At 41.9% G+C, this 17,295-nt stretch overlaps 2 protein-coding genes across 2 annotated transcripts in view; both read left to right on the forward strand.

The window, feature by feature from the left end:
* Positions 1-258: 258 nt before the first annotated feature.
* Positions 259-5,017, forward strand: sac3d1 (SAC3 domain containing 1). The gene is made up of 4 exons (XM_010779032.1): positions 259-308; positions 1,104-1,518; positions 2,874-3,156; positions 4,016-5,017. Exons 1-4 carry the CDS (start codon positions 280-282, stop codon positions 4,480-4,482), a joined length of 1,194 nt encoding a protein of 397 aa, XP_010777334.1. The 5' UTR covers positions 259-279; the 3' UTR covers positions 4,483-5,017.
* A 342-nt stretch (positions 5,018-5,359) lies between these two features.
* Positions 5,360-17,295, forward strand: part of cpamd8 (C3 and PZP like alpha-2-macroglobulin domain containing 8) — a 48,120-nt gene continuing 36,184 nt past the window's right edge. Inside the window, exons 1-14 of the mRNA XM_010779039.1 lie at positions 5,360-5,890; positions 8,296-8,447; positions 8,891-8,913; positions 9,751-9,916; positions 10,274-10,326; positions 11,170-11,187; positions 11,676-11,730; positions 11,980-12,093; positions 12,350-12,434; positions 12,888-12,996; positions 14,948-15,175; positions 15,806-15,976; positions 16,069-16,197; positions 16,510-16,708. Of these exons, the coding sequence (XP_010777341.1) occupies positions 5,805-5,890; positions 8,296-8,447; positions 8,891-8,913; positions 9,751-9,916; positions 10,274-10,326; positions 11,170-11,187; positions 11,676-11,730; positions 11,980-12,093; positions 12,350-12,434; positions 12,888-12,996; positions 14,948-15,175; positions 15,806-15,976; positions 16,069-16,197; positions 16,510-16,708 (1,588 nt within the window). The 5' untranslated portion in view covers positions 5,360-5,804. The remainder of the gene's footprint in view (positions 5,891-8,295; positions 8,448-8,890; positions 8,914-9,750; positions 9,917-10,273; positions 10,327-11,169; positions 11,188-11,675; positions 11,731-11,979; positions 12,094-12,349; positions 12,435-12,887; positions 12,997-14,947; positions 15,176-15,805; positions 15,977-16,068; positions 16,198-16,509; positions 16,709-17,295) is intronic.

Consider the following 17,295-nt stretch of genomic DNA (forward strand, 5'->3'; position numbering starts at 1 on the left):
ATAAAAATACTTTCAGGGTCAAAAAAAGTCTGATTTTAATACATTTTAAGATGAAATAAAGGGTGGTCTTCCTCTTACCTGTCATTTTAACATTGCCAAATTCCCATACAACTATTCAAATGTTTTCAACAACCTTTTAAGTTTGCAAGTTGTGTTCATAACTTTCCCCACAATAGAGTCATAAACTATCGCGACTGCTTCCGGAAGTGACGTAACACCAAAACAGCATTTTAATTGGCTGATTCTGGAAAGCGACGGTCGGTCTCTTCCAAAGAACCAATGAGCCGCAGGAGAGCGCCTCGTCGCATGTGAGTACATGCACTTTATTTCACATATTTATTAAAGACGTCATTATAAAATGTGTCCAAAGGCAGTTTTACTATTGTATCTTGACCCTTTGCATTTGTATAACTTACATATTGTTTGATAGTAGTAACAATATTCGACGATATCTGTGTTTGCTAGCTGGCTAACTTCGAAGCTAATGGCTAACCCTTATTTACCTTTAGATATTCAACTTGCAGCTAACGTTACCTTTACCAGTCCGTTATAAACATCTTAAACCTGGTTAAATCTAGCTGTTTTATCCTTTGTTTCATCACTTTAGAAAAAGCAGCGAACACAATGTAAAGATCTTAGATAGAGCTATCATGACAGCAGTGATTACACGCTTTGCTATTTCAGATTTAGTTGTATTAAAGAAGTGTATGGACCTGCTTTAACTTCACCCTTAGATTGTTCGAGTGCAGCTAAAATGTAAAATAAGTGTCTGCTAATGTGTTAATTCATACCATACAAATTAACAGAAGAGATTAAGGGGGAAAATGTGACCATACTAGCAGAATTTAATTTAGTTAAATATGAATGATTTTTGTCTATTAGGGCCAAGACAAAGATTTAAATTAACTTTTGTGTCACCAAGCCACTCAATAGAATACCAGTGGATGTGTGTGTGGTGCCTGATGTAAATCTAGAAGCCTCTTGAATATTTTACCAACATTTTGCTGGCCTTGCTTATTTTGTCCCATGGCCACCAAACGCAAGGAGAAGCCATTCTTTTGTATGCTTTACGTTTTAAACTAACAACAAAACTCTCTTCCCAGCTCTCTCTCGCAGAGGAGGGATGCCCCTGCGGGAAGAGAATGGAGACAGAGGACTGAAGAGCAATGGCGAGGCAAAGCCCAGGTGAGAGAGGTGGAGGAGGAGGAGGAAAGACAGGAGCATCATGGGAAAGAAAGCGTGCCCAGGGGAACCTGCCAGACCATGTGTCCCACTCGTGAGCTGCAGGACCGCCAGCTGCAGAAATGCCTCCATCGCTTTGAGTTGTTGGCGGGCACAGAGAGAGATCGACGACCCAGAGGAGACCCCCTGCGTGCTGTCAAAGAATATTCCAGACCAGCAGCTGGGAAAGACTCCACAAACTCCTCTGACCTCCGTCCAGCTGCTGTGTTACTGAAAACTGTGTGTTACCTTATAGATGAGGTTGCTGCCTCCCCTCACCTGCGTCCCTGGACAGAGGCAAGTGTTATTTCCCCAGTCACTCAGTTTTTAAAATATTTGATTTTTGTCATTTATTAAGGATTTGAACATTTGGCATCAACAACTTTAGCACATACACTCCTGCCCATTGTGTAATTTGTAAGTATTATTATTTGTGGTGTTTAGGTAATACACATTGATCAGGTGAAGCGTTGCAACAAAACTTTAGTTAATTTGCAAATGTTGAACCACTACTCTCTACTCACCTGTCTCATTGTGTTAACTCTACTGCAACACACAGACAGTAAACACAGCTTCATATAAACATGTCTGTCATCAATCTTTTCTTTTAAAGTGCCAAAAAGCCCATCATAATAATAATAATACATTTATTTTGGAGGGCGCCTTTCATAACACCCAAGGACACCTTACAAGGCATAGGGGAAATATAGGGAACAATTAAAACAGTGGATTTAGTGAAGTATCAGCTGGGGTAAGACAAGACAAACAGGAAATTGACTACAAAAAGGACACAAAAGGACATGCCAGTTTGCACAGGTGGGTTTTGAGTTGGGTTTTGAATGTTGTTATGGAATCAGACTGTCGGATGTGTAGTGGCAGGGAGTTCCAGAGTCTGGGAGTCGAGCACCCATGGTTTTGAGGCGAGAGCTTGGGACGGTGAGAAGTCTTACGGACGAAGAGCAGAGGGTGCGGGAGGGGGTGTACTCCTGAAGGAGGTCGGTGATGTAGATGGGGGCAAGGTTATGGAGAGCTTTGTATATGAGTAGAATGTTTTTGTAGTCAATACGGTAGCGTACAGGAAGCCAGTGTAGCTGAGTGAGAATGGGGGTGATGTGGTCGGATGAGTTGGTGCGGGTGATGATCCGGGCAGCAGAGTTCTGGATTATTTGCAGTCTATTGAGGAGCTTGATGGGAAGGCCAGTCAGAAGTGCATTGCAGTAATCAATCCGGGATGAACACATAGCAATGTGAGCAAATGTTTTGGCAGTCTTAATACGTACTGTAGCACAAGCTGTGTGGTATTGTTTGTAATACAATTCCACATTTTATAGCAGCCATTTTAATTCATAATAAATCTTTTGCTGAAAATCACTGGTAAAACACCATAATATACAGATCTCAGCTAATAAATAGGTTTTGGATATGGTTACTTTCACTAGGCAAGGCAAGGCAATTTTATTTATATAGCACTTTTCAGCACGTGGGGATTCAAAGTGCTTTACAGAATAAAAACAAAAGACATTTAAGAACAAATACAGCATAAATACATTATTAAATGGCCCAATAAGAACGTCATAATATTGAAGATGCAATCATTAACACATAATAACTATTCATGACTTATAATAACATGAATGTAACTTGTCTTCCAGGTGTACAACTTTGTCTTTGATCGGCTGCGTGGTGTGAAGCAGGACATGATCATCCAGAGGACGTCCGGGTTAAACTGTGTGGCCATTTTAGAGCGGACGGTGCGGTTCCTCATCTACGCCTCGTACCGGCTCTGTGGTGAACCTCTGCGGCTCTACGACCCACGCATCAACGACACACACCTGCAGGAGAACCTGAGCTGGCTGTTGGACTGTTACGCAACTGGAACAGAACCGCATCCCAACCAGGAAGAGTTCCAGGCTCTCGGTCTGCTCTACAACTTGGGTTGGTCGCCGTGTTTCATTGTTTAACACAAGTTGTTGCATGGTTTAGTTGAATACTCGATTCTGATTGGTCAATTCAGAACACGTGACACGTTGTTAATCCAGAACAGACAGACCGTTTGGGGGGGGTTGATTTGCTTTCATGTTAAAGCATTATACATTATATAAACAGGATGTCAATGCAGAGATCTGTTGAAAAAGCTTGTCTGTGTAGCATTCCCTCTCTGAATAAGTTATAATTTGCAATCAGTGCTTTTCACATTAAAACGCAACATTTTGTCAACTTCAACAAAAGCAAGCGGCTGTACTGGAGTCATAACTCTATCTGTACCTCTTTCTGCTTTCATCTGATTCAATAATATACATTTAAAGGACATTTGTATTGCTGGTCACCTGTAAGAATTATCTTTATCTTTTTTACTGTCAAAAAAAATAAAATGTTTGTCATATTTTTTTATAGTAATTAAAACAAAGAGAAAGAAAAAAGGGGAAAAAAAAATTTCTAATAAAAAATTCAAATAAAAAAAAAAAAAAATTCAAATAGTCTGTCATGTTCAACAGGGGCAAGAAGACGCTTAAAAAAACTTTTCTGGTCCTACCCCCTCTAGCGTACATTTTTCTTGAAAATAAAAGATGTCATCGTCATCAGCGTCATGTTGTAAAGAAATACTTTTTTTTGTACAAAACAACCAAAAAGGCATTAACTTCTACAATGACAAGAAATAGCAAGTATGAGTTCACAGGTCCTGCTCATAACCATTAATGATTTGGTTTCTAAATAATAGTTTTAGTTTAGATCAACTTGTACAATATTAATGTCAGTAAATAATGTCTTCATGCTTGCTTCTCCTCTCCTCCAGGTTCAGCCCGTGCAGCGCAGCACATCATGGAGCTCCCTGAGCGTCTCCGCTGCTCTCCTGCCGTCACGCTCGCTCTTTCCACCAACCGAGCTTTCCACGAGCGAAACCCTGTACGTGTGCTCCGATTGGCTCGGAGATTGAACTTCATTCAAAGCTGTGCTCTGCACCGTCACCTGGTGTCATGTCGCAGAGATCTGCTGCTCATATACAGCCACGGATTCAACAGCCGCAACTGTCGCTTTCCTCTGGACCGACTGGCTCAGCTCTTGTGTTTAGACGTGCCTCTCACAACCCGACTCTGCCAGGCGCACGGAGTGGAGGTTAACCGGGACAACCGACTGATCTTCTCCAAGGCAGCTTTCACTGAGCCTGAACAAGAACAACTGCACTGCAAACTCTATCACAACATAGTGGCAGAGAAACAGAGAGACCTCAGTGTTGGCGATATCATTCACGGCTGCACTTAAAACAAACAAAAGGAGTAAATCAGAAGTACAAATAATCTGAATTTTCACTCAAAATGATCCGTTTTCTCTTATCCCTTCTGAAAGGACATCAGTGGCAATTGCATTAACTTAAAGTCTAAATACACCTCATTGTTGGTTTATCACTTAAAGATGATTTTATTTGAGCCTTGTTTCTTGGTCAAATGTTCAACATAAGGGTCAGGGCTTGTGTTGATCTATTGTCTACAATGCTCCACCTGTGAGAGGCTGCACTCAGGCAACAAGATGTCCCTCTTGGTTCTGGATATTCTTTTCAACCTGATCATGAACATGGTGCCTGAAATACTTTTAAAATGTGAATTACTTTTACAATGTTACACTTGACTGTTTATCTTGTTGCTTTGTAAATGTTATGTCAATGCCATTTTGTGTTTTTATGTGACGCATTTCAGAAAACCTGTTGGAAAATCTACTGTGCATCAATGTTCATTAATTCTCATCAATACAGTACCTCAAAAGTATTTAAATAAATGTTTTTCTACCTAAAAGAAAACAGTCTTGTTCTTTTATTTTAGAGACTTAACTGCATCTAACCTCGCTTACCACTTGAGGGCAGCAGATATCTACAGAGAGCATCTCCCAAGTACAACAATAAGTGACTTAATTGTAAGTAATCCTTCTTAAAGTGTTTGATTTTTTTTTGATGTTCTTTGAAATCTGTATTCCAGTTTAGGCGTCTTGTGAGGTTTTCCCAAGCAAAAGCAACCGGTTGAAGCTGGTAACTCTTCTGGGATGTGTCCTGGAGCAGAAGTATGTCAGGCCTACATGTGCAGGTAATTTACGGTGTTCTCAGCAGCAGCTCCGAGCTGCTCCTTACTCTGGGGTTAGTCCTGCTGCAGCTCAGAGGGGAGAGCAGCTATTGAAGGGAATGAAGTGCAGCCTGATCTGCAGGAACAATCGAGGGAAGCAATAGTTGCACGGACTTTTTTTTACATGTCAAACATTTCTTTACAGCTGGCTGAAGTGGGAGGACGCTTCCAATTTGTAATGCTGAAATATGAGAGAACGGAACCGGGGCGGGTGAAGGCACATGGGAGAGGACTGTCCGTGTACTCGGGGCTCTGAAAGGAGGAAAAAAAAACACGCTTGGAAGTGGATTTGGCGAAGTGGGATGATTAAAAAAAGTTTAAGTTCCGGACGGAGCTCTAAACACCAGCCACGCCAATGGATATAAAGAGAGAGCGAGCTGCAGACTCTTAACATTTCATTTAACCTCTCATCTAGAGTTTGGAGATCCCAAACTCCGATAGAAGACCAGCACTGTGTTGGGGAGTGGGGCCAACATGTTGCGGTGGTCTCTGACAGCTTTGGGTCTTTCATGGACTTTGTTCCTCTGCACCGCGAGCCCCAGTGCTGCCCCGGAGAGACAGTGAGTACTGTGCTGCATGTCTTTGAAGTGAGCTGCAGTGATTTGAACTTACTGCGAGAATTTCCGATGCACTCAACCGGGAACTTTAGAGAAAGGACTACACGACTTTAATTTAAACTTTACAATTTCACATAAAATGTTTGTGGTTATAGCAACATAAACTTAACTTTGTAATTGTATATGTGCCGCAAACACTTTGATCGTTAACTTGCTATACTTAATGCATCATTAACCTGTCTTAATCTCTTACTGTTGGTGAATATGTGAGGATTTCATATCATAACATATTATGACATTGTTCTATCACAACAGCTCTCCATTCATGTTTTTCTTTCATTTGAGTTTTTCATTCACTGCAGCCAGCAGTACACAAAGTGAAATATTCAGAGGTTACTCTTTTTCGATATCTGGAATATGTGCAGCTTTTGGAGAAGTTTTCTCATGCCTCATAAGATATTGAACAATATTAAAATACATGTGTTTGACAGTAGTCTAATTTATTCAGTTTATGCGTCCAGAGGCAAAAGAGGTCAAATTGACTTTTGTCTTTGTTTTGATTAGTCAGCTTCCGAGGAACTTAATCCTGACATGGTTGTGTTGATAGCAAAGAGTTGTAAACAATTCTTCCAGGTAATCCAGTTGGGAGGGATTGTGTGCAGATATATGTAGTGAATTAACCAAACATACTGAGAAATGCTGGCTTTATTCACTGAAGCATCTTAAATCTTAATTGAACAGCTGATCTGAGGGTGAAATGTGTTCAAAAAGCTAAAGTCTTAGAACATTGCACCATGTGACTGAACTAAAAAGGACTGGCTGTGAAACAATTCATCTAAGAGAGCACACATCCTTCTCAGGCACCGACCAGCTCTCAGCTGAGGAGAAAGAAGTTGGTCAAAAACAATAAGAACTTGAGTACAACGAGCCATGTGACTGAAATAAGCGTGGTCCACCACCTGATCCGCGCTCATCAAAGAGCTGGTTAAACTCACTGTAGATCAAACGCTGCAGAGTCAATTTCCTCATATTATCTTCCTTCTTCCGAAGCCTTGTTTTCCAGGGGATTTTCTCATGACTTTCTCAGGAACTGCAGTAGCCTCTGGCTGTAATGCTGTAGTGCTGTAATGCCAACCACCTGATCCCTCTCTCAGGCATGCAATTGGGTTTGTGCTCAGGGCTTTGCTCATTCCTAATTTGTGTGATCTTCAGTTATGTTTTCAGCGGGTGAGTGGGCATATTTGCCTAAAAAAAACGAGGTGGATGACTTGGTTAAGTTGGGAAAAACAAGAAGATATTCCGTTTTCAGGTAGTCGGCTCATGTGGTGGGCATAAATAATTGCGTCTTTTCTCACATCGAATACCTTTTAGATATTAAAAAAATCCCCCTTTTGGGGAAATTCTTATTTAAAAAAAAAAAAAAAAAAAAAAAAGCTTCCCTTCGACACCAGCATCTCCGATGTATCACACTACTTCTTCAGTTACACAGGACTAGGCCAACAAGAGCATCTGAAGTTGGCGCCTATAAAAGCGCTTTAGAAAAATAAATGCATTTATAAATCTTTGTTTCTTGGGAGGTATAGTCCTTCAGCGCCAGACGCCATATTCTTTCATTGCAAATAAAAGTTAAATTGGGCTTTTTCTCCCCCCCCCGTCCTATCGATGAGCATCAAAGAATGACCTTTGCTCTGGGACCTCAGTGACAGACTCCTTCCCTCAATTAAATGTCAGAGTGACTGTTTGGAATCTCAGTCGTTATTTTTCAAAACAGACGCCAAGCTTCTGTCAGAGGTGCCGGACCACCCAAAGAGCCAAACCAGAGCAAAACGCTCATTGGCTTCAACAGGTACTGCGGCGCTGGTAACCGTTGCAATTAAACCTGATCTCGCTGCACAAATCCAGGTGGAATGTCCCTGTTTGTTTGTGTGTTGACGTCGGGGAGAAAGTGAGAAACAAATCTGAATTCATGCTCAGTTCACCTGTAGGACATTTCATTACATCACATATCATTTAGCTGATGCTTTTATACAAAGCTACTCACAATAATGAAGATACACACTCAGGTATTACATAAAGAAATGAGAATTATTTTGATAGATTTTCTTTTTTTATTGGCCACGATGCACTCGAAACAGGTGGGTCTATAGTGGGCCTGCAACACAAATGTGTATACTATAATTACATGAATTTAAATTAGAAATGGTAATCATAACTGCAATTCATATGCAGCATTAACTTCTGTCCTTCTCATGTCTCTTTGTTTCCTGACCTTCACTTCATCTCCTCCCTCGACCTCTCCCTCTTCGTCTTTTTCTAACCTGCATTTGTCTCTTCCCTTTCATCCTCATTCCTCTCACTTTTCTTCCTCCTTATCTTTCCCCACCTCGCTCTCCTTGCTCTCCCCTCAGGGGTTATCTGGTCGCTGCCCCCTCGGTGTTTCGAGCCGGCGTGGAGGAGAGTGTGAGCGTCACCATCTTCAACGCCAAGGCAGAGACGCGCGTCCAGGTGCAGCTGACGGTGAAGGGGCAGATGGTCGCACACAGCCACGGCTCGCTGCTTGGTGAGAACAAAGCTAAGGTTACACCGGCACAATGCATCCCTTTTTAAGAGAGGAAAACGTGCGCTAGCAAGTGGAGATGTGAGACACCATGTTTGTGTGATTTATTGGAAGGATGTGGGGATCACACAAGTGGCAAAAACAGATTGAAGATTGAACTTCTCATCGACACTATCTTTGATTGTAGGCATCAGTTCCACCCATCCCACCAGCCACTCTGTGTATACACTGTGTTATTTGTTTGACAGCACCATTAATAAATGATGTTTGCTTTACTTCAGAGGGGCATAGAGACGGGCTGCAGCTGGATTTCCTGGTCAAAAATTCCACATTCTAGTAGCGCTTAAAACTCCAGGAGATTATTACTTTTACACACATGTTTAGACAGATTTCTCAGAATGAAAATGCTCTTCTTACATTAAAATATCTCCTTGTTTCCATTTTAGACAAAGGCACCATCAAACTGAAGGTGAGTCTATCTGTGTAACTTTCCTCAGTACAGTAACATGCTCGCTGCTGGTTAGTGGTGACAGCTGCACAGTAGTGAGAGCCCCTTGCCCGCTGTGTGCACATTCCTCAGGCAACATGCAAATCAACACTAACATTATTTTGTAATGCAACATCTGTCTCTGCTCATTCATTGGGAATAAGGTAACAGCCTCGATATAATACGCAACAGCTGTTGACGTGCATGTATGGTCCGCCGCCCCCGAAGGCTGGAATAGATCAATCTAGTGTACACAACCTCAATTCTTCCCCGCTGTCTCCCGCTCCCTCCCTGGAACCTCCACCCTCATTCTCCTGAAGTACAGTCATGTGTTATAGCATGGCATCTTCCTCTGGTGTTTAAATGTCGTTTCTTTGCTATGCTGTTACCTTTTATTCCGTAACATCTTGTATTAAGGTGAATTTTTGTTTTTGTTTATTTCAGTTTCATTATACAGAGTTATTCTCATTTGAGTCAGCAGTTTTTTCCATTTTAATTTAGCTGTTTCTACAGAACATATAGAAAGAAGACATCAAAGAAAATAGTACAGAATTAAATCAATACAAAAGTTGAAAAATATGCTGAAAATAATAGACGTATGAAAAGATAAATACATGAACAAAAAAAAAAAATATTAATAATAAGAAATACAAAAGAAGGGAGGGGGGGTGCGAATGAAGGTGCATTTTGTGCAGCAGCTTAGAGGAAACATTTCAATCCTTCCCCTGTTGACCTAATTCACTTTAGATAAATCCAGCTCTGATCCTCTTTGTGTGTGTGTGCGTGTGTGTGTTTATGTGTGTGTGTTTCTGCCACCAGGTTCCCTCTGGGCTGAGAGGCCAGGCCCATCTGAAGGTGTGGGGGAACCGTCACCTGACGGAGGGAGGCTACATCTTCCACAACTACACCACCGTCACCGTGGAGAGCAAGGGCACAGCTGTCTTCATCCAGACCGACAAGCCCGTCTACAAACCCAAACATAAAGGTTCCCTCATGCTGCACCTGCTACTTAATCACCTAATCACTGCACAGAAATGCAGAAAGACGAGGCTCATTTAAAAAAAATGTTTTGCCATAAAATCTAACTTTCGGTTAATTAAAATCAGCTTAAAGATGGCGTCATGTTGAAACTAAAATACAAAGATGGAAATACGTACTTTGATCCTGATGTATTGCGTGTTTGGATTACGATATAGTGATGGGACACATGTTGCATTACATTAACATGTTGATATGATACAAACAGAAAATAGTTCATATACATATGCATTAATGCTTTTAAATTAAAACGATGCAAACCTAATATATTTTACAACAATGTGTTTGTTTCCCCTGCCTTTAGTGTTCATCAATGTCTACACAGTCACCCCCGACCTGAGGCCAGTGAATGACAAGGTAATTCAAAATGAACGTCACGTTAAAGCAAATACAAAAGCAACAAATGCATCTAATAGCATCGACTCCTTTGTTTACTTCCATAACATAGTGACATCACTATGTAACACTCCCGCTTGTACTGGCTAGCTTTCAACACATTGTACGTGATATGCTAAGCTAAAGGGCGGGATATCTCTAAGCGGTTGACTAATCACAACAGAGCCGAGCCAGCCAACCAATCAGAGCAGACTGGGCTCTGGTTTCAAACAAAGGGTGAAAAGAGGTGCTGCAGCACAGGCAGTATGAGAAATGAATATTAAAGCATTTAAAGATGTCACAATAGAAGGACAAAATACAAATATGAACCTGAAAATGGGCATAATAGGGCCCCTTTAATTAATATGGTAATGGTTAAATATGTATGGCAAAAAATGTCCTAATCTATCTTTTCATTATACACCTGATACATCCATTTTTTTACCATGTCACTTTTGGCAATAGAGCCCAAACATGCTTTTCAATTCTGATAGCTGGAGTCAGGAGGGGAAACCTGGTCTGCCATGAGTTCAGAGAAAGGTACAGTTACCTGTTTTCATGAGTGGAGCGAGAGTCATTTCTGTTGGAATGTGAGAAATAGCTCCAAATATACTGTGCAACTGTGCAGACAGACGCTTTATTGATGTTTGCAGCTATAAAGGTCCGCTGCTGGTACGGGGCAATCCTCACTTTCACAGATGGATGATTGTTGGATCAGGAGTGGGGGGGGCGTCGAGAGGAGGTTTAGGATCCTCTCCAGGATTTACAGTTTGTGTCTGTTTCATAACGTCTTGTCTTTCTCTCTCCTCCTTTCTTTTTCCGCAGATTGAGGCGTATGTCTTGGTGAGTGGAGGCTGGCGGGACCACCCAGGGGACGGTGGCAATTTAAGTTCCCAGCCTGTGCTGAGATTACAGAGCAGGAGTCAGAGCAGCTCACCTAGATAACAGGGTGCTCTTTGGAACAGTGCGAGGATAAACAACATGAAAGGAAGCGCTTCTTCTCTCAGTTCTTGGTTTTGTCTTTATCAGACACACACACACACACACACACACACACACACACACACACACTGGCCTAACACACACACACACTGGCCTTACTTATTGTCTCTCTTTCCAGATCTGGATTTATATGCAGTGCCAAGAACATAGATGTTTATTTTTAACATCTCTTACCTGCAGCTTAAGCATCCACTGAGGAAAAGTTGTAGAAGTATTTTTGAAAGGTCTTGGGGTCAAGTTCAGTTCAAAGACTTGTGTAGTTCCATGGTTTTTAATGTGAAATGAGTCATCTTAACGCTGGTTTTCATAACTCTTATTTGTTTTGTTAGGATCCAAGAGGATCCAGGATGGTCCAGTGGAAAAGTCTGAAGTCTGTCTGCTGTGGTGAGCCACATCTTCTATAATTTATTTACACCATCATTATCCCAAGGTCAGAGATTCAAATTTCATTGCAGTGGTTATACAGCTAATGTGTTTACTGAAGGAATACATTTTGGACATGCACTTGAATGTTCATTGCATAAAAAGGACAGAGAAAACTCTTGGCATATCAGAAGGGACTACTGTGGTACGTTTTTGGTTTTTCAAGCATTCAGGCATTGAAGGAGTTAACTGCATTTCTCTGTCTCACAGGCGTTGTGAACATGAGCTTCCCTCTGTCGGACCAGCCTGTGTTTGGAGAGTGGTTTATCTTTGTGGAGGTGCAGGGCCACACCTATAACAAGTCCTTTGAAGTGCAGAAATACGGTGAGACCCTGCATGCAGCAGAGAGCAAAACACTCAGTGGCTTTGTTTATCAAGAGTAGAGTAAAATAAAATGTAGTTATTTATTGTGTTTTTATTTCATATTCATATTTTTGTGGAGTACATAAAACTTCAAAAGCTCCATTATTCTGATAGAACTTTTTTAAGACACTGTACAATGAGTGTTGTTATTTGGTGAAGAAAGTCACAAGCACAAGACATAATCATTCAAAACACACCATCTGTGCTTCCCTCACAGTGATGCCCAAGTTTGAGTTGATGATCGATCCTCCAAACTACATCCGTGATCTGAGCTCATGTGAGCAGGCGACTGTCAGAGCCAAGTAAGTCACACATACATGAATCAAAGTTATCCAATATACAGTATCTAACTAGGGCTGGGGAATATGGCCAAAATCTTCCATCACACTATAGAGTAGATTACTAAATAAATAGGCTATCATTGTAAAGCCTATATTTGTATAATCCTTTGTGAATAAAAACACAAGACCAACTTTACACTGACATTTTACTGTAAAAACACCTGTAATTTTCATATGATATTCCCTGAAAGAAGTTCACAATTACATTTTCTGTAAAGTTATAAATTGAGACCATGAATCATGATATGACGCATTGCTTTATCGCCTAGCCCTACATCAAACAAAAGGGCCTCTCTTTGTTTTTCAGAGGGATTTCATGATGATTTTAAATTGTTCTTTGATTCAACGACTTTGACCAATGAGCTGCCTTGTAGATGTAAAGCTCTTACATGGTCTGTGTTTGATGTCGTTCAGGTATACGTTTGGGAAACCAGTGACAGGGAAGTTGACAGTGAACATGACGGTGAACGGAGTGGGCTACTACCGGCATGAGATGGGCCATCCTGTGATCAAAAACATGGAGGTCAGTTCATTTATTCCCTTTTCAACAGCTATCCTAATACTCTGTGTGGATGCTGCTCAGGCCCGGTTCTACGGGGATGCATAAGGGAGCATTGCACCCTCAGTTGAGTTGTTATGCACCCTCATTTGAATTAAAAGTGGAACAATTTTTTTTTAATAAAAAGGGACAAACATTACATATATAATAGCCGAGTAGTAATAATAAGAATATACCGGTAGTTGAAATAAAATTAATTGTAATTGTGGTTAAATAACATTGTCTGCTGCATTTATTTGGTCAATTTAAACGGTATAAGTAACGTTATTATGTCAGGTGCGCGTGACCTGTGCCCCTGCGCGTTCATCATTTGCAAAGTGCTTACACAGCAGTCAGTGATGGACATCAGAAAATGGTTAAAACAACCAGCCCTTATCGCCAGCAGAAACACTGCATCTACTGCAGGTAATAACAGTTCAGATCATGGGGACATTACGTTACCCGCGGCCACTGTAGTGGACACTAACGTCCTCCCGCCCGACTCGCCGGCTTTGCCGAGAGGGGTCTGCCTGCAGACCTCCACTCTCAGGACAGTTCCGATGCAGACCTCCACTCTCAGGACACCTCCACTGTCAGTACAGGAAGTGACGATTCTGACGTGTGCTAGCTAATAGTGATGCTAATGATAGCTAATTCCTAATAGTACTATGTGTGTCGTTTCTACAGTGCTACTTATATGTTATGTAAAGCCTGTGTGGCATACAGAGCCATCAGTGGGTTGATATACCTACAGTATTAGGAATTACATGGTTAACATGATTTGCATTTAGTACAGCTCATGTTCAGAGCGTGGTGAGAATTGTCTGTGNGGACCTGAGGCAATTGTGGCAAGCATGGCATTGTCTGAAGAGCAACAGAGGGCAATTCAGGTGGCTACCACTGGTCAGCGAACCAACCCAAATTGGCATTTGTTCAGGAAAGGAAGGTTGACTGCCAGCAACTTTGGAGCTGTCCTGAGGTCAAAGCGTGTGACTGCTTCCCTTATTGCCAGGGTGCTAGGGCAACAACAGGCCCTTGATGGTGTTTTGTCTGTACAGTGGGGGACTATGAATGAATGTGAGGGCGTCAGGGCATCACCACTGCAACCCAGATGCAGGTCCATGAGTCAGGTTTGTGGCTCTCCCAATCAGGATTGTTGGGGGCATCTCCAGATGGTCTGGTAGGGTCTTCCGCTGTGCTGGAGGTAAAGTGTCCCTACGGAGCCAGGGAAATGACAATGATGCGGCTCAGGCGCGCCGGATTCATTTTAGAAGTGGGGGGGCCAAAAAAAGTGTGTGTGTATGGCCCAATCCCAAACCACGCCCTACACCCTACCCCTACACACTCCCCCTCCGTGACGGAGTGAACTCCGTGGAGTGACACATGAGGCTCCCTCCTAGATGGAGAGGGGTCTGCCTGCAGACCTCTACTCTCAGGACAGTTCCGGTGCAGACCTCCACTCTCAGGACACCTCCACAGTCAGTACAGGAAGTGACGATTCTGACGGGTGCTAGCTAATAGTGATGCTAATGATAGCTAATTCCTAATAGTAGTATGTGTGTCGTTTGTACAGTGCTACTTATATGTTATGTAAAGCCTGCATACTTCTATGTGTTTTATTTCTGGGTGTCAGGTCCACTCCCCACTTATAAAAATAGCACTTTACCACTGCACCCTCTCTAATCTCAGATGCACCCTGAGTCATTTTGTTCTGGAAGCGGGCCTGATGCTGCTGTTATGAAGTTCATAACACATCCAAGGCTGGTGTTGAAATAAGATTGTTGATTGTGTCTGAATTGTTAGTTGGAGCTGAATTTGGTTAATACTATTATTATCATACAGCAAATTCTACATAATTATAATTATTATGGGCGAGCCGTAGCCCAGCCACTAGAATTATGTTCCACACATTCACAACTCCTCTTCCTCTCCGTAGATCAAAGGCTCTGCTAACTTCAGCCTGTGTGTGAAAGACATGATGCCCGTGGATGTGGCCGACCACTTCAGGGGAACTGTGAGCATCTGGGCGTCAGTGACCAGCGTGGATGGGAGCCGGCAAACCACATTTGACGATTCAACGCCCGTCCATAAACAGCTGATCGACATCAAATACTCCAAGGACACGCGCAAACAGTTCAAGCCTGGTCTGCCCTACAAAGGGAAGGTGAGACTGTGGACACACCTCTACTGTATTTAGGAGAAAGGCCATTTAAAGTGCTTTACAGGAGCAAAGGTTAACATAGGTAAACATTGAAATTACAATTAAAAGACAATCATTTAAAAAAGTAACATGTAAATAAACCGAAGAAAAGCAAAAAGCCAGAGTACGTAAACAATAATGTTAACCTGCATGTTAAAGACAATAAAAACACAAAATAAGCTAAAGATTAGAAAGTAAATGCAACACATACAAAAGCATACAAATAAATAGTTAAAGGTTCAAAGTAAGGTTTTTACTATTAGTTTATTTATTTTAAAAGGACTGTACACATAAATACACATGCCGTGAATGAGTCAGCCACATTTTTCCTTTGTAGTCCCCGAAGTTATGTTATTTATTGGAAGCCGGACTAACAAACCATTTTCAAACCCTGGTTTGAATGAACCTTAGATATATTAAGGAAGCATTTTCCACAGTTGGGAAGCATAACAACGAAAAGCTGCTTCACCTCACTTTGGTTTCCTGGGGATGCTTTATAGAGTGAATCAAAGTTGCTATTGCAGGTTTATTGTTACCCTGTTGTTCTCTTTGTATATATTTCTAACTTACTATTTGTTAACTCTCTCCCTGGAGATCGAGGTAACATATCCTGATGGGAGTCCTGCAGATGGGGTGAGGGTGCGTGTGAAGGCGGAGCTGACCCCCAAAGACAACGTGTACACCAGCGAGCTGACCTCCAAGAATGGCCAGGCCTCCTTTGAGATCCCGTCCATCCCCACCGCGGCCCAGTACGTCTGGCTGGAGGTCAGTGGTGGTAGTTTCTAATGTTAGGCGATATAAACTGGGCAGAGTGAGGATGTCATTTAAAGCAGAACTTTTGCTTTTGTTTGGAATAGACCAAGGTGACGTCCATTGATGGTAAGACAGTGGGAGACCAGTACCTGCCCAGCTACCTGTCCATCAGCAGCTGGTACTCTCCCAGCAGGTGTCACATCCAGATCCAGAGCCCCGGAGCCCCACTCAAGGTCAGTGCCTCATTTTTGACCATTTTATGAAAAGATATATAAAACACATTTAGGTCTCCCGTACCTTAATGTTAAGTTTGCTACAGTGTAGATATGGCAATGACAAACGTAAGTCACAGGCTCTTCCAACAGTGCAACATGAATATATAAAGGACATGGAACAAATAAAACAGATAACGGATATAAAGTAATAACAGGGGGTAAACCATAAAAGATTAGCTCTAAACAAAACAAAATATGTATTTCATCATAATTCCACAGTGTCTTCATTCCTTGATGATCCAGCATGTTTGCATCTTTGTTTGTTTACAGGTTGGCCAGGAAGCAGAAGTGGCTTTCAAGTCCACGTGTCCCTGTAACTTCACGCTGCACTACGAGGTGGCGTCCAGAGGGAACATCGTCCTGTCGGGACAGCAAGCCGCCAACCTGACCGCCTCGCACCGAGGGAAACGGGCCACTGTCACCTTCGACAAAAACATCCACACCACCCAGCTGCCTCCATCTGCCTCTGGTGAGATGTTTACCCAGAATACAGATATATATATTGGAAGTTAAAGGTCACCTATTATGCAAAATCCACTTGTTCATGTCTTTTCTACATCAACATGTGTCCCGTCTGTGGAAAGAGATTCTGAAAGTTTCAGGAAAAAAAGATTCGCTCTCTCTTTTTGTCCTGATCCATTTCTATAAAAACCTGTCTGAAAATGAGCTGATCAGATTTTGGCCACTTTATGATGTCATAACTATTTTTTGGCTTGTATAACCGTTAGCCAATCACCAACCAAGATAACCCCCCCACCTTATCACCTGAATCTCCTCCTGGAGCACCATTGTGTTCTTTTTAACCAAATCTCTCTCAGAGGGGCGTGGGGAGGGGCTCCTTATTTTCATCTAAAGTGACAGACAGAGAATCAGCACTTTTGAAACAGGGCTGAAACAGAGGGGATTATGGATAATGCTGCAATGATCTGTTTGGTATTTGGAGCCAAACACTTCAGAGACATGTTTGTATATATCTGAGACCTATAATATATTGAGGAAAAACAGTATAATAGGGGACCTTTAAGACTTACTTCTTCCACTTCACTTGTCCCTCTT

Source organism: Notothenia coriiceps, unplaced genomic scaffold (assembly GCF_000735185.1).
Source record: "Notothenia coriiceps isolate Sejong01 unplaced genomic scaffold, NC01 NC01_scaffold00019762, whole genome shotgun sequence".
In the NCBI taxonomy this organism is placed as follows: domain Eukaryota; kingdom Metazoa; phylum Chordata; class Actinopteri; order Perciformes; family Nototheniidae; genus Notothenia; species Notothenia coriiceps.

Coding starts and splice junctions, on each gene's coding strand:
- sac3d1 (XM_010779032.1), top strand. CDS start 280: ATGAGCCGCAGGAGAGCGCCTCGTCGCAT. Junction 309..1,103: donor AGGAGAGCGCCTCGTCGCAT/GTGAGTACATGC, acceptor CTCTCTTCCCAG/CTCTCTCTCGCAGAGGAGGG. Junction 1,519..2,873: donor ACCTGCGTCCCTGGACAGAG/GCAAGTGTTATT, acceptor CTTGTCTTCCAG/GTGTACAACTTTGTCTTTGA.